The sequence below is a fragment of the Pagrus major genome, chromosome 13, assembly GCF_040436345.1.
Source record: "Pagrus major chromosome 13, Pma_NU_1.0".
NCBI lineage: Eukaryota > Metazoa > Chordata > Actinopteri > Spariformes > Sparidae > Pagrus > Pagrus major.
Window position 1 is genome coordinate 15,010,202 of NC_133227.1, and position 14,045 is coordinate 15,024,246.

At 40.9% G+C, this 14,045-nt stretch overlaps 1 protein-coding gene across 2 annotated transcripts; it reads left to right on the forward strand.

Annotated features, from left to right (window-relative positions):
- The first annotated feature begins 7,495 nt into the window (after positions 1-7,495).
- LOC141007435 (pannexin-3-like) lies at positions 7,496-13,686 on the forward strand. Of its 2 annotated transcripts, XM_073479802.1 has the most exons (5): positions 7,496-7,679; positions 11,327-11,469; positions 11,813-12,027; positions 12,479-13,230; positions 13,628-13,686. In XM_073479802.1, exons 1-5 carry the CDS (start codon positions 7,496-7,498, stop codon positions 13,684-13,686), a joined length of 1,353 nt encoding a protein of 450 aa, XP_073335903.1. The 2 variants fall into 2 exon arrangements, with proteins under 2 accessions (XP_073335903.1, XP_073335902.1); XM_073479801.1 differs by lacking the exon at positions 13,628-13,686 and having other exon boundaries at positions 12,479-13,322.
- Positions 13,687-14,045: the final 359 nt, after the last annotated feature.

A 14,045-nucleotide genomic window follows, 5' to 3' on the forward strand; every position in this document is an offset into this window, starting at 1 on the left:
TGGAACAGAGGAAAAGACTGTATGAACTTTGACCTCAGTTGTCCCTCCAGTATGGCCTCATCTAAACGCGACGCTAATGCTTAGTGACTCTCGAGAGCATTTAAGGGCATATTAGGTTTTCTCCAAATTCATCAGAGACTCTCCTGCAGAGCCACCATGGAGTCTGACACAATGACCTTCATGATTATAGAGGACGAATATTAGTTTAATGATGAATATGTGTTGTTTCATTTGATATAGTATGTTTTCATGCAGTGAAATATTTGGATATTAGCACATTTTTTTACTCCAGTGCTCCTGTCATTTGTGGAAGGAAATGGCACAGAAACTATAAGGTTGAAGATTATTGCCAGTTTTAAATTCAGGACTGTTGGAGCAAAAGTTTAAAAGAAGTAGATGGTTATGTTTGATGCTTTCAGAGAGCGATGACATTTTGAGATTGTTTTGAATTCACGTTACAGTCTAACTGAAAAAGGAAATGCCGTCTTGGGTAGTTGCACAAACATTAAAGACAACAAAACAACTCAATCGCCCAAAGAAATGTTGGCAATGTATGTTTCTGCAAACCACAGATGTTGAAATACACATATTTTTATGTTGCAACTTTACATTGTGGTGGTTAGGGTCAAGTTAAGGCAGAAAACCACTTGGTTAGGGTTAGGAAAAAGATCATATTTTGTCTTAAAATACCTGTTCTGTTTGCCACAAACACAGCTGGAGATGTCCCAACTTTCCGTCAAAAATATTAGTTTTTTGTCTCAACAGACATGGCTGGAAATTGTCCCGAGATCTCCTTAAAAATATCCAGTGGTGTCAGGCTTACAGATGTGAAAACACAGTCTCGAACTGTGGTCACTTTGCCAGCATGGTCGCCTGTAATTTCACCACCATCCCCTCCACCTCCCAATATTTCAGTCAAGTCATTAACATGAAATGCGAATGTGGTAAGACACATTTTGTTGAAATGTCAATATTGTACGTAGCCTATGAGATGTACACATGTGAGAGTATCAGTGGTTTGCAGAAATGTTAACTGCCAACATTTATCCTGATGACCGAAAACTCTTTGTGCAGTGAAAAGTTTTGACTGATGTGAGATTTAACTGAATGGTTATTGAAACTGAATCTGTCCAGAAATGTTGTCCACATGAAATGAGTTACAAAAACAGATGTAGCTTTTTTTAACTGTTCATTTCATGTGTCTCTCAATGTTCAGCTGACAGTCTGCTTTTTCACTTCACAGTTAATGTGTCATTTTGCTTCCTAAAATAGAGCAAGGAGCCAAAAGACAGGAGGAAAAAAAGGTGTATTGCTTTCCAAATATCTGCTGAAGTGACTGTATATGTTGGCTTCCACTGCTGGGACATCATTCACGCCTTTTAAAATGACTCATAGGTTCTCAGGTCGAACTACACTCGCATTCGGCATGTCTCTTCCTCATGAGTGAAACACTTGACTCATCGCTGCAGCATGACTTTTGAAATGATCTTAGTTTATTTTTTTCCTGTCCCATGAGCAAAAAAATCTGTAGTAAACCAGTGTATACGGACTGCACATATAGTATGTATATTAGATTTTTCATATGTTTGCATTCTGGTGTTGAAGGTTTGCATATTTATTCAGTTTTTATTTTGTGTGGCCTCAGTGGGTAGCTCAAGGAACAACACGACAATGACAGCTGCTTCTGCATTTACTATAGTTTCTGCAAACGTTCTGAATAAGACTATTGTATTAGCTGGAGGCCATGCCCGTACTTGACTTTAACCATCAACTATTAGAAGATTGCTTGTGTATTTTGTGACCCTGGATGATTCTGTCACAAAATAAACGCATGGCAAGCACTGCCAGTCACTACAGACTGTCTCGCCCACATCTCAACATGGAGAGAAATCACACAGAGGAGGGGACAAGACTTTGGAAACACACGACAAAGCCAATGTCATTTACTGACAAACTTTTTCAAGGAAGAAGACAATTTTGAAGAAAATGAGAAAGAGGGGAAAAAAAACTCAGTAGAAACGTCTCTTTCAATTTTATGTGAAGGCTTTTGAAGAAACTGTGAAACAATTTCAGCCCTCTGTTTTGTACTAAAACACACAAATGGAGTCGCCCGTTTCTAATGTGAAGATGTCTAGAAAAAGAAAACACATGTTATAATGAATGTTCTGATTGTTCATTGTGAAGTATGTTGCTCATTAATATTCTTTTTTCCCAATTACTTTTTTAAATGGATCTTCCAGAGCAAGTGACAGACAATAGGGAATATTTCTATTTCATTTGTACACTTTGTTGTCATAATCTATTGTGTTTCAATAGACCAATTTTAATAATTAAAACATGTAAAGGTACTGATCTTGACTTTGTGATATGAAAGTTCTGCTTATGTTTACGCTGAGCGAACACATCCAGCACCATATATAATTGTAAAACAGAAAGTTGGCAGTTTGATTCATGGGAAGAAGGAAAGAAACAGCCCAGTCGAAGGATAACATGTTAGCAGCTCTTTAAACCACTGGTCACATTGTGTCATAGGCTACGTACCATATTCCAAAATAACATATATCACCGTTCTGAAAACAACATGACTATTGCAGCTAACAGCAGCACATTTACTGGACCTGCTTCACACGGTCACAGTTTGGTTAGGTTAAGGAAAACATTGTGGTTTGGGTTTAAATCGCTAGGTTACTTCTGTAACTTCCGTTACAAACATACATACGTTATCTAAGTAACTTATGTTTCGTTAACTACATGACGTAGCTTCACTACATTAGTAGGTTAAAAGAACTCAATGTTGACGTCTGCTTTTGCACTGGACATGAACAACAGTCTCCTGAACGATGGACCTGTGCTTGTTTGACTCAACCATCCACCCCTGATCTCCTCCCTATACACGCTTTTATTCCTTATACTACTCATCACTAGCTCCTATCCGGCTGTAATAATTACTGTAGCCACTCAAGATAATCGCCTAACAACAAACGTAGATAGATCTATACGTCATTTTTCTGATGAGGGCGGGCTCTTCTTAAGCGCGACAACACTGGATATTTTTCAGGAGATACTTTTAGGAGACAATTTCTGGTTTGTGTTTGTGGTGAAAAAAACCCTGATATTTTTGACGTGAAGTCAGGACATCTTCATCAGTGTTTGTGGCAACCAAAGCAGATATTTTAAGCCAAAATATGATCTACTCCTAAGCATTCCAGACAATAGGCACAACAAAGTGGCAACATAAAATGTACGATTGAACCTAAAGAAACATAGACATGTAAAGATTCAACATATCGGTGGTTTGCAGAATTATACAACAACCAACATGTTTCTAGTGATTGGACTGCAAGGACACCACTAGACAAAAAGAACAAAACACCAGGCAATTAACATGAGCATTGTTCCCTGACAAGCCATGCTGTATCTAAGCCAGGAACACAACTGAGCAAGGCTTATGTGTGTGCGACACTTCCGATCCTCTCAGGCTCTGCTCCATTGTAACATATTTACAGATTACAGAGTTAGTAGTTTAAATATTGGTTTAACTTCCCTCTTTTTCCTGTCACATGTGCAGTCTCCCACCCACTGGTTACTGCTAGCCTGTGATTTAACTTGCTGGGAGACGCCCACCCAAATGCTCTCCCACCTTTTCAACCAGCTCCCATAAAAGAACCCAACAGAGTGCTCGGGGTTTTGAACTTCTGAAATGTGGATTCTGCTCCCTCGGACTAAATGGTAATCACTCCTGTGGGTTTTTGCTGCACGAGCTACATTGTATTATATTTACACAGCTTGTACGCCTGTCTATAATTGCACACTTGCATTGTTTTCTGGTACCCTGGTTCATCTCTAATTGCAGCAACACTTATTAAATATCTGTTACAGAGGACCTCTGCTACTTTTCTCCTCCTTCAGACACATTTTCCAGTAGGATAAATTTGAATCGCAAGGGCCAAGCAGGGCTTCAAAAGAAAACTGTATGTTAGATGTAGGCAACATGCAATGAGGTGATTAGGTAACTGATATTACCATGAGGAAGCGAAGCTCAAAAGTTATTTTATGTGGGAGGGAAGTCAACACTTCATTTCTTCTATCATTATTCCACATAGGATTTTCTGTGCAGAAAGTCGGAGAACTAGTAGCCAGTTCGAGTTCAAGTGGGATAAAATATGAATATAATAATCTATGCTATACAGCAGCTAAGGTAGGCGTTTTCATTTATCATGGGAGGGCACTAGCCACAGCTGCAGGAGTGGTCGTAAATCATTTACTTGTGTATTTCCTATTAATACAGAGTCAGGTTGCTGCTGTATACTGTTGTTCAGTTCAGACCAGTTTAGAGTTCAATGAATACAATACTTAATCATGCAAGTATGGTCAGCTAAAATACTTTTGATGTGAATAAGTGGAAATATGATGCGAAAGACAGAGGTTATTTCATCTATGTATCTAACAGTGGATCACAGGGCAATGTTCAGACAGACAACAGCACTGCTTAAAAAAACACTCATTCTCATTCATCTGAATGGGGCCACTCTGTTGACGCAATGCCAAAAACGGGTATTTGCAACCATGTCAGGCAAAAGCTGTGATGTCCAATCAACTACATGCAAGGGCTCATTCTCACTCCTGGGAGAGTCACTGAAATGTGACCTGAGTGTTGTATTGTGCTGTTTGTCTGGCAGTGTTGTCACTTTCAAACTTCCAAATCCTGTCTCATAGTATTGCTTGGGTATCAGATGAGCTGTTAAACTGATGGGTCCATCACTCAACTGGACTCACTGAAGAATCCTATTTCATCATCTCACTGGTACACAAAATAACATCCAACACAGCCCCTTACGTTTATTTTAATACAGAGCTGCTTTCAATGTCATAACTCTTTCAGTGTGATCTGACAGATTGTTTGTTTGTTGTTTCCAACCATCCCAGGTACAGAAACAATTCAGGTGTTTTCTCATCTTCCCCTAAAGCTGCAATAGTCTTTTGTTGTTGTTGTTTTCTGTTTTTTTTTAATTATTATTGACAACACTTATACTTTTTGTGGAAGTTTTGCTCATAGTGACAAACTTTACGTAGCATTTTAACATCTCTCAGCTCACTGTTTTGGTTTTATGACCCGCAACTTGAATATTTTTTTTTCACTCTTCAGCATCATTACCAGCCATAGCAGGCGGGTGTTTTCAACAAAAACCTACTGAATGCTACCTATCTATGTCCAATAAGCAGACAGACAAAGTTGCTTGTGGAGCATTTATTAGCTAAAGAGCCAGATCAGGAGTTTTTTTTTTGTCTGTTTTGCTGTGATATACAATGGGCAGTCTGCACAAAGTGTGTTTTTTTTAAAAAAATGACCAGATTCTCTATGTCATTCTTTGTCTGACTAGCTGCATGGCTTGATATGGTATGTCTATCTTGACACAGTTTCCGTCATAAATACACTAGTTGCGTATTTTTGCAGAGTGGAGAGCTGTTTTGAGGACACTTCTGAAACAGCTGCGTCTCATCTGGTGGAATTACAAGTATTGTCAAGAATGACCGTAACAGCTCTAGCCTCAGTGTTGCAACCATGCCCAGTGGAATCAGGACTTGTGTTGATTAGGTGGACACAAACATGATGGGTAGAGAGAGAGGGGATGATTGCAGCAAATGGTCACAGGTCAGATACAAACCGTGGGCCACTGCAGCGAGGACACAGCCTCTGTACATGGGGCACACACTCTACCAGCTGAGCAACTGCGGCGCCCCAAGCACGTCAGTCATATTCATTTAAAAGGTGACATGTTTAGGGCTGATGTAGATTTGATATTTGGGTAAAAAAAATCCCACTATCTGTATATCGGCTGATATACATGCATTTTTTGCAATGATCCCTCAAACACTAAGAAAGGCAGGATATTTTACAGTTTAACTTTATAACTAAACTTTATTGTCTAAAATGACATCAGTGCACGGAAACAGTAAACTCCACTGTGAATTCAACAAGATCTTCATGTCAGTGTTGTGTTGTGTTATCGCAGGTTAAGGTTTCTTTGAATTAAGGGTGTGCTATGTAGTTTTTGGGGGAGGAATTTTAATCAGAAGAGAACAATCTTAACTGATTGATTTCCATTCCTAAACAAACAAAACTACGTAGTGCACCTTTAAGTTTAAAACTAAAACTACTCGCCTTAAGTTTTGGGAAAGACTGTGGTCAGTGTTCAAAGTGACACTTAATGGGAGCCAACTCAAGCTGGTTTATGGTGTTATGGAAGAACAAAATCTCCCTTTGTGAAGAATGAAGAACTTTAAAGCTAAAAGAGAAATTAGCTTTTCAAGATACAAGATACAAGGAATCATTACATAGACCTGTTCTTTGAGCTAAATCTTGTCCTGCATCACTTGCATCTGCATCAGGTTAGAAAGGGATCACTTCACAAGCTGGTGTGGACAGGAGGAATGATTACAGCAATCGAAATGTTTTAATTCTATTCAACAAATCATCTGTAAGAACTCTATCTGACAAATCTGAGGACATTCTGCGGCTCTCCTTGATTTATATCACAAACTGCACTACTGATAAATTATTACAAATCCTATGCAGTAGACAAATGCTAAAAAGTTCTTTGTTTCATTTGTGCTCGTTTTCAGATTCAGAGACACCGTGCTGGAGAGGTGTCGGATCCACTCAATCAAAAAGAATTATACACACTGTTAGTTTTTCTCTCACACACATGTACTGCAAAGGTCAGAAACACGGCCACCCTTGTTGTATGGTGCAGTATCTCAGCTCGCTGTAGCTCTGAGGCTGAAGTGCAGTAAAAATAGTCTCAGAATGACAGAGGCTGAAAAAGCCACTGGCGATGGTTCACTTGTTTGAAGCGGGCCACAGCCTCACAGTGTGGACAGACCAGAGAAACACACGCACACACACACACACACACACACACACACACACACACACACATACACACACACAACAGCATGGCCCAGTGTTGGGTACTGGAGTCCTGCTGCAGTCAGTGCCATCTGGGCGCCTACATGCTCCCAGATGTCCTCTCTGTAATTAGAGCCAGACCCGGCTCGGCCTGGTCCAGCCCAAATCCAACCTCTCATTTACAGAGGCCCTCCCTGAATACTTAAGAAGCTTTCCAACACAGCGCTGGCCTTTAGAGGAACACACTGCAAACGTATTTCTAATAGTATCACCTAAGAAAGCTGGAAGACTTAAGGTAAGTTGTTATAGCTTCATTATATGTTAAGGACATTTCCGCTTATTGGAAAAAACAATCCAGTACTTGAGAGGTTCTGTCCTGTTACTGTGCATTAATAGGCATGCTAGCTTATTCTACAGTATCACATGTTGTGAAGAATGACAGCGAACATAAGATAGAGAAAGAAAAGCAGTGACATGTGACAAAGGTCATGACTCTGTTTTGTTCTTACAGCAGTGAGAGCACACGATATCTTCACTGTGTCAAAAAAAATAAACCTTTTTCTTATCACTGGGTAGGTGTTCAAAATGTCCATCGCCCAGGCGGCGGCCAAGGCCATGCTATCTGATGCCCTGCTGCAGGACGGCCCCGGGATAAACCGGATCCACCACCTGGAGCTGGAGCTTCCTCTGGACAAGGTCATCAAATTTGTGTCTGTCGGACTCCCGCTGATGCTGGTGTGCATGGCCTTCGCCCGCGAGATCTCCCTGGGTGAGCAACGCTCTGTCCCTATCCTTTTTATAAATCTATGATAGGACATTTTTTTGTGCTCCACTTGCTTTTGTCCATAATTACACCCCATGTTCCTGAGTGCTTTTTCTTTTATTCTGTGGTTGTGCTTTGGCTTTGTGGACTGTCTGCGTTTCAACTGCATTTTTATGCAGTGTCCTCTGAAAGTAATTGTCTTCTGTTTGTCCTTGAATTTCTCATTATTTACCTGCTAAACTGCATTTAGTTGAGGAATATCATACATACTAATATAAAGACACTCATTATTCCTGTGGCACTGGGTATTTAATTCAAAGTTAACACGCAGGTCCAGACAAAGGAGTGAAGCTGAGTTAAAAGTCCTGAACTGTGACAGTGAGCATATCTGTGCTCTTTCTTAGAAGGCTTTCATCTTGGCACCCTCCTCATCCCTGACAATTCCTACTTGACTAAACTAAATATCAAGAGCAATAACAATGAGAGCTGTAATTACACTGCACTTTCCTTAACCAAATTAGGGTGCTGTGAAGCAAGAGGGAGACAACAAAACATTTAAACACCTATCATAAAAGGAACACATTAAGTGCTGACTCCATTAAGACCTTCTGAGCATAATAGATACGACAACAACAACAATAACATGGCAACACAAAATTACTAAAAACACAGAACCACAACTGGCTCCAACTCCATTCAAACCTTTGACTGTTGTGGTGTTTCATTTTCTGTCATGAGTGGAAAAAAACAAGTTTTGAATCAAATTTGTTAGTTTTCATATGAAACATGCCAACAACCTGTCTGCCAGTGATCATTTGTAGAACACAAAAAGCAATGCTGACAATCTAAAGTATACGTGGCAAGTCTACAGCATAAGACTTTTGCTGAGGAGGCTGACTCCCTTGACTTTGAACTAAACGTTGTCTCTTCTGAGCTGGTCTGCAATCAGCCTGGTGCTCCTGATGCTAATTGCCATGGGGGATGATTGAGAGCAGCATTCACTAACGCTGGCACGCTGTAATTACAAGGCGAAGTTCTTCTGTGGCAGCTCCCCCCGATTTGAGTCAAATGAGAGGATATGTTGATTAACCAGAGGGGGGGCGTAGAACATGATGTGGTGCCGGGGTATGCGGCTCAACTGATGGATCTTGGCTGCCTATCTGCTGGGCTGTCAGTTTCACAACAGTTCTTGATTGCGCTGCTGTCTGGAGTCTGGTTTCCTTGCACCTGGACTCTCAGCCAAGAATTCTTGTACAAAGCACAAATGTGGGGATGATCTGCCAGTGTTAATTGGGGAGTGGGAGTAGGAGACAGGAGCAGTGACAGAAATTTAGGTTCCCTCACTTTGCTAAATGGCTCACAGGGGTGGGAAGCTGAGGGAGAGAATATTTTGTAAGATTTCATGCAAAGGCACGCTTTTGTTTTGTATTTAGGATGACTTGTCAACACATGCGCCCACACATGCACTAACAGTGGAAAAATAGATTCCCACAGTTAGCAGGACAAGAACATACAATGATGTTAGTTAGTATTATAACTGTAATACTCAGCGTAACTTAAACCTAAGCAAGTACCAGCAAGGATCCCATCATTATAGAGTTCAGCAATGTTAAGGTTGATTTCTTGGGAAGCCCTAAAAGCAAAAGACCAGCAGCATTGTGTTCTCTTGGCTCATTTGGTAACAAGTCACAAAAAGGTACCAATCACATTAAAATCAGTTAACACTGACTTATTTTATGTTAAGCTGAAAGCACGTTATATGAATTGCTCCACCGTGATTTCTTCAGGGGGTTGTGAATTGACAGCTTTGGGGACAGAGAAAGTGATCGACAGCTTTAAAAAACCTTAATAGAAAAGATATACTGTTTACTGTTTAACATTTCACTATGCAGCTGCAAATCATGGATGAGCCTCCAAATAAATCTACTTTTAATTCAAAAAAGAGTGCTGTAGGAATGAGTCCTAAAACCCACAAATATGTTTTTTTGCACTTCCAATTCCCTCTCTAAGTCACTGGATTTTTGAATGGGTTTTCGGTTAAATGCCTGAAATAAGGTCTGTGGCTGACACAAACTTAAGACCTTTTCTTGACCTTTTTTTTTTCTACAAAATAAAATGTGTTGGTAAATACCTCATATTTGAATTATAAAAAGAAGGCAGCTGCTAACAAGTGGCTAAATGAGACTCTCGGTCTGTCTTAACAGGTCAACTATAGCTGCAAAGTATTCTTACTCTAACTTTTCAACTTGTAGATTGATCAATTTACAGTAAAGTGTGTATAGTTTAGTGTAGTATGAAGCTTAGTGGTGGGGACATTGAATTCATGCAATCGGGATGTAATTTGTTCATACCCTAACGTTAGCCTTTTACTTGTGGTGATTGCAATTACATTTTAAAAATCATCAACGTGGTGTTCATCTGTGACAATTATCTTGCCGAACAAAATGTGTCATATCATAAACTGGTGTTTTCCACAGAGCTTATTTTCTGCAGTAATCCAAAATAGAAAATTTCCAAAGGCTTTTTGTCGAGGGAACCAAAGTGATGCTAACTTTCGGGTTAGCCTACAAAAATACGTCATCCCTGCCACACTCTGTAGGGTTTTAATATGCTGTATGTCACTGCAAAATTAGCCCAAAATTTATTATAAATGTCGTGTGCACTGTTTTGAAAAATGCAGCTGTCTTCATGATTAGGTGAAAGCAGAAGAATGGTCTTGCTTTCACCTGCTATATATGAAATAATATCAAAGTAAAAAATTAAAATGGCTAACCTACCAACATACACATGTTAAGTTTGAGTTCTGTGTCAATCTAAAAATACAGGCTGTACTTTCCTCTTTCTGTAAATATCTATACAAGGTCACTTTTAAAATGAATATACTCCATCATAACCACAGCTGCCATAATTATATTTTAGGTGTCACTATCAATATGTTAGAATGTGGTTGATTAATTACACACACAAACGCGTATAATTGGACCATGTAATGGTTGCCTATAATGAGTGGGACTGGCAGATGAAATCACATCCTGACAGTAAATTACAGACAGTATGTTACTACTTACAGCTGGGCAGATGTGGAGGCGGCTTGTAAAAAATAGATCCTCCATGTTTCTGTTGCAAGGCTCAGAAATAGGTGGGGCACACCCTCCGTGTGTTCTTCCCAAGCTCTCTGTTTAAGGGTGGGGCATCCTTTGGAAATGACAGATGGGTGCAGAGCATAAATTCAAGTGGTTAGACTACATGTGGTTATATCAAGGTGAACTAAATATAAGGTGGAGGGGCCCGATGGAGTCACCCAGGGTTTTTAAATGCCAGGTTGCCATTTGTAAACATATGATTTGTTCAGTGAATTCTGTAAAGAACTGAAAAGAAAAGGGCATGCAGAAGCTCCCATGTCTGGTATTGGACCTGCAATACTGTGTGTGTGTGTGTGTGTGTGTGTGTGTGAGAGAGAGAGAGAGAGAGAGAGAGAGGGAGAGAGAGGGAGAGAGAGAGAGAGAGAGAGAGAGAGAGAGAGAGAGAGAGAGAGAGTAAATGCTTCGAGACAGCTTACAGGTAAATTGATAAAGTATGATCAGAGGAAGCTCCAGAAAATAATTCCACATATTCGCGATAATGTTATAGATCAACATTTGTTTATTCTGCAGGGCCTCAGATCAGCTGTTTCCCTCCCAGCAATTTCACCATCAAGCAGGCCAGCTATGTAGACACGTACTGCTGGGACTCTCTCATGCATCATGAATTCGATAGCAACGGGAACTTTGAGGAGCGCTCACTCTGGGTACACAAAGTAAGTTGAGAGATTCTCATCAAGACTGCATAACTCTTAATTCTCACCTAGAGGGGCTGTCAATGTTAAACTGCTGTTCTCTGTGATGTGAGTTGATGTGTTTTTTTTCCTAATGGCTGCATACCGCTCAATAAGAGGCAGATTATCTTTTTGTTGCTCAAACATTTGCAAAGTATTCAGACCCAAGTAGACATTAAAGGCCCAATCACAAAAAAGTAGTTCTCCATTTATGTGTTCATTTGTAATACTGGGTTGTGAGGCCATTGTTTATGTGACTCATCTGCTTCTTTTAACTTTTTCCTGCCATCCACTCCGTCACCCTTTCCTCTCATTGTCCGTCCAGATGTTCCCGTACTCTCTTATGGCCATGGCCGTCTTGATGTACCTGCCGGCTCTGATCTGGCGCCAGCTCGTCATGCCCTCGCTGGCCTCAGACCTGCTCTTCATTATTGACGAACTGGACAAGTCGTACAACCGCTCCATCCGACTGGCCCAGAACATTTTGGACATGCGCCAGAACACTAAGAACCCCCTCACATTTCAGGCCGAACTGCAAAGGTAAGACACCAGCTACTGTTGGATTGTAGCAGGAATATTCATTCCTCTTTGTGTCCATTTAAAAAAAAAATTCCATATACCTATATATGTTTTGATTCACCCCATTTTATAAGTGTTGATTTGTCTCCAAAGCAGAACACATCTCGCTAAATTAAACTTTATCTTCCAGTGTGAATTATTGCTTAAAGGTTACAGAAGTGATCTTGTGCTGTTATTTTGAATGTCTTGATCGACTGAGAAAATGTTCTTTGGGGAAGTTAAGAGTTATATTTTCCTCTCCCTCAGCAACTACCATTAATATATCCTTGCAAATTTCACCTCCTTGGTGGGCAGTTCCTCGTAGCCAAATACGAGATTGTGGTTGGGTTGGGGTGTTCCCAGCTGGGAATGTGTGCAGCTGTTTGAACACGAAGAACATGATGCTGAGATTCTTCTCCTTATCCAATTGCAGGGCCAAGAAGAAGCGATACTTTGAGTACCCTCTACTGGAGAGATACATGAAGTGCAAACAAAACTCCTACTTCCTCGTTAGCATGCTTTTCTTGCGGGGCTTCCTCCTCCTGACCTTCATGACTGCTGCCTGTCTCTACCTGGCCTACTTCCACCTCTCCGCCTTCCTGCAGGACGAGTTCAGCTGCTTCGTCCGCACGGGCATGCTGCGGGATCAGAACTGGGTTCCTGAATTGGTCCAGTGTAAAATGATTGGCCAATTGGTTTTTCAAGTGATAAGTGTGGCCAACGGTGCCATCTACGTCCTGCTGGGTCCTATAGTCCTCTTCAGCCTGATCCGGCTCTTTGTTTGGGACACCACCTTTATCTCTGTCTACGAGGTCCTCCCAGCACTGGATGTAATCAGCCAGCGTAGTTTAGGCTGCCCACTGAATGACCTCAATGTCCTTCTGCTCTTCTTGCGGGCCAACGTAGCACACCTGAAGTCCTATGGGCAGGTGAGGGCGTTGTGCTCACTGGCGCCACCACAAGTGGGCACAACCACCGCAGGGCAGGGTTTGAATGCAATGCTGACCCAAGAGGAGATGGAAGAGCGTGAAGAGGCTGCAATGGAGCTGGCAGGAGAGGTGGAGGAGGCCAAGGAGGAAGGGAAGCTCAGCCTAGTGGACATCATGACTATTCTGGGAGCAGCGCAGGGAAGAGTGGTAAACTGCAGCGAGAAGAGGCCTCTTGTGGAGGAGAATATGAGTCTTGGTACCGTAACATTTATTTACACACTCAAACGTATTCTGCTAGTGGCTATATTTGTTTACATCATTTGGGATGTGCAGAAAATTATTAAGTGACCTCCAGACAACAGGCTCTGAGAATGTAAAGCAAGTGCTTTAAATATAAGGTAGCATAAGCAGTTCTCACTGAACAGCCACTGAATACAGAGTAGGGTAGTATCCAAATGCAGTTTGAGAAACATTTGCAGCTGTTGGCAGTGAATTTAAACATTGTTTAGTCATGTTCTTTCTCTTTACTGTCTGTCACTGTTTTGCTTTTGTTCTTTCTTTTTGGAACCAAACTGAACTGCCTGTATTTCTAAAAGAGAGAGAGAGATTTGTGGTACTTACTAGTTCTAACTGACCTCTCTGTCTCTTCACAGAGCCAAACCACCAGGGGTACCATGAGTTGAAGGAGTCTGCACCATTTAGTCATTACTAGGCCTCCTACGGACTGAATCAGTGTGATAACAATGGGGGGGGATGGGGCACTCTCTACAGTAGCTTTTTAAGAGTACCCACAAAGACTGTGGACACCAATCAAGGGTTTCTGCAGTCCGAGGCAAAAAAAAAATCTCTTTTAGAATTACAGGGCAAATTGTTCTGGATGGAAATGACAATGAATTTGGTTTTTTAGCATCTGTGCAACTGTAGCTGCTGCAGACTTTCTTTCTGTCTCTTGGTTTGCTCCCATGCATTTAAAAAGAAACTAAGTGACAGTGGCTGTTGTAATTATGATGTGAGAATACAAAGCAAGTATAAACAAAGTATAACCATATGCCATTAAACTAGTATGTACGT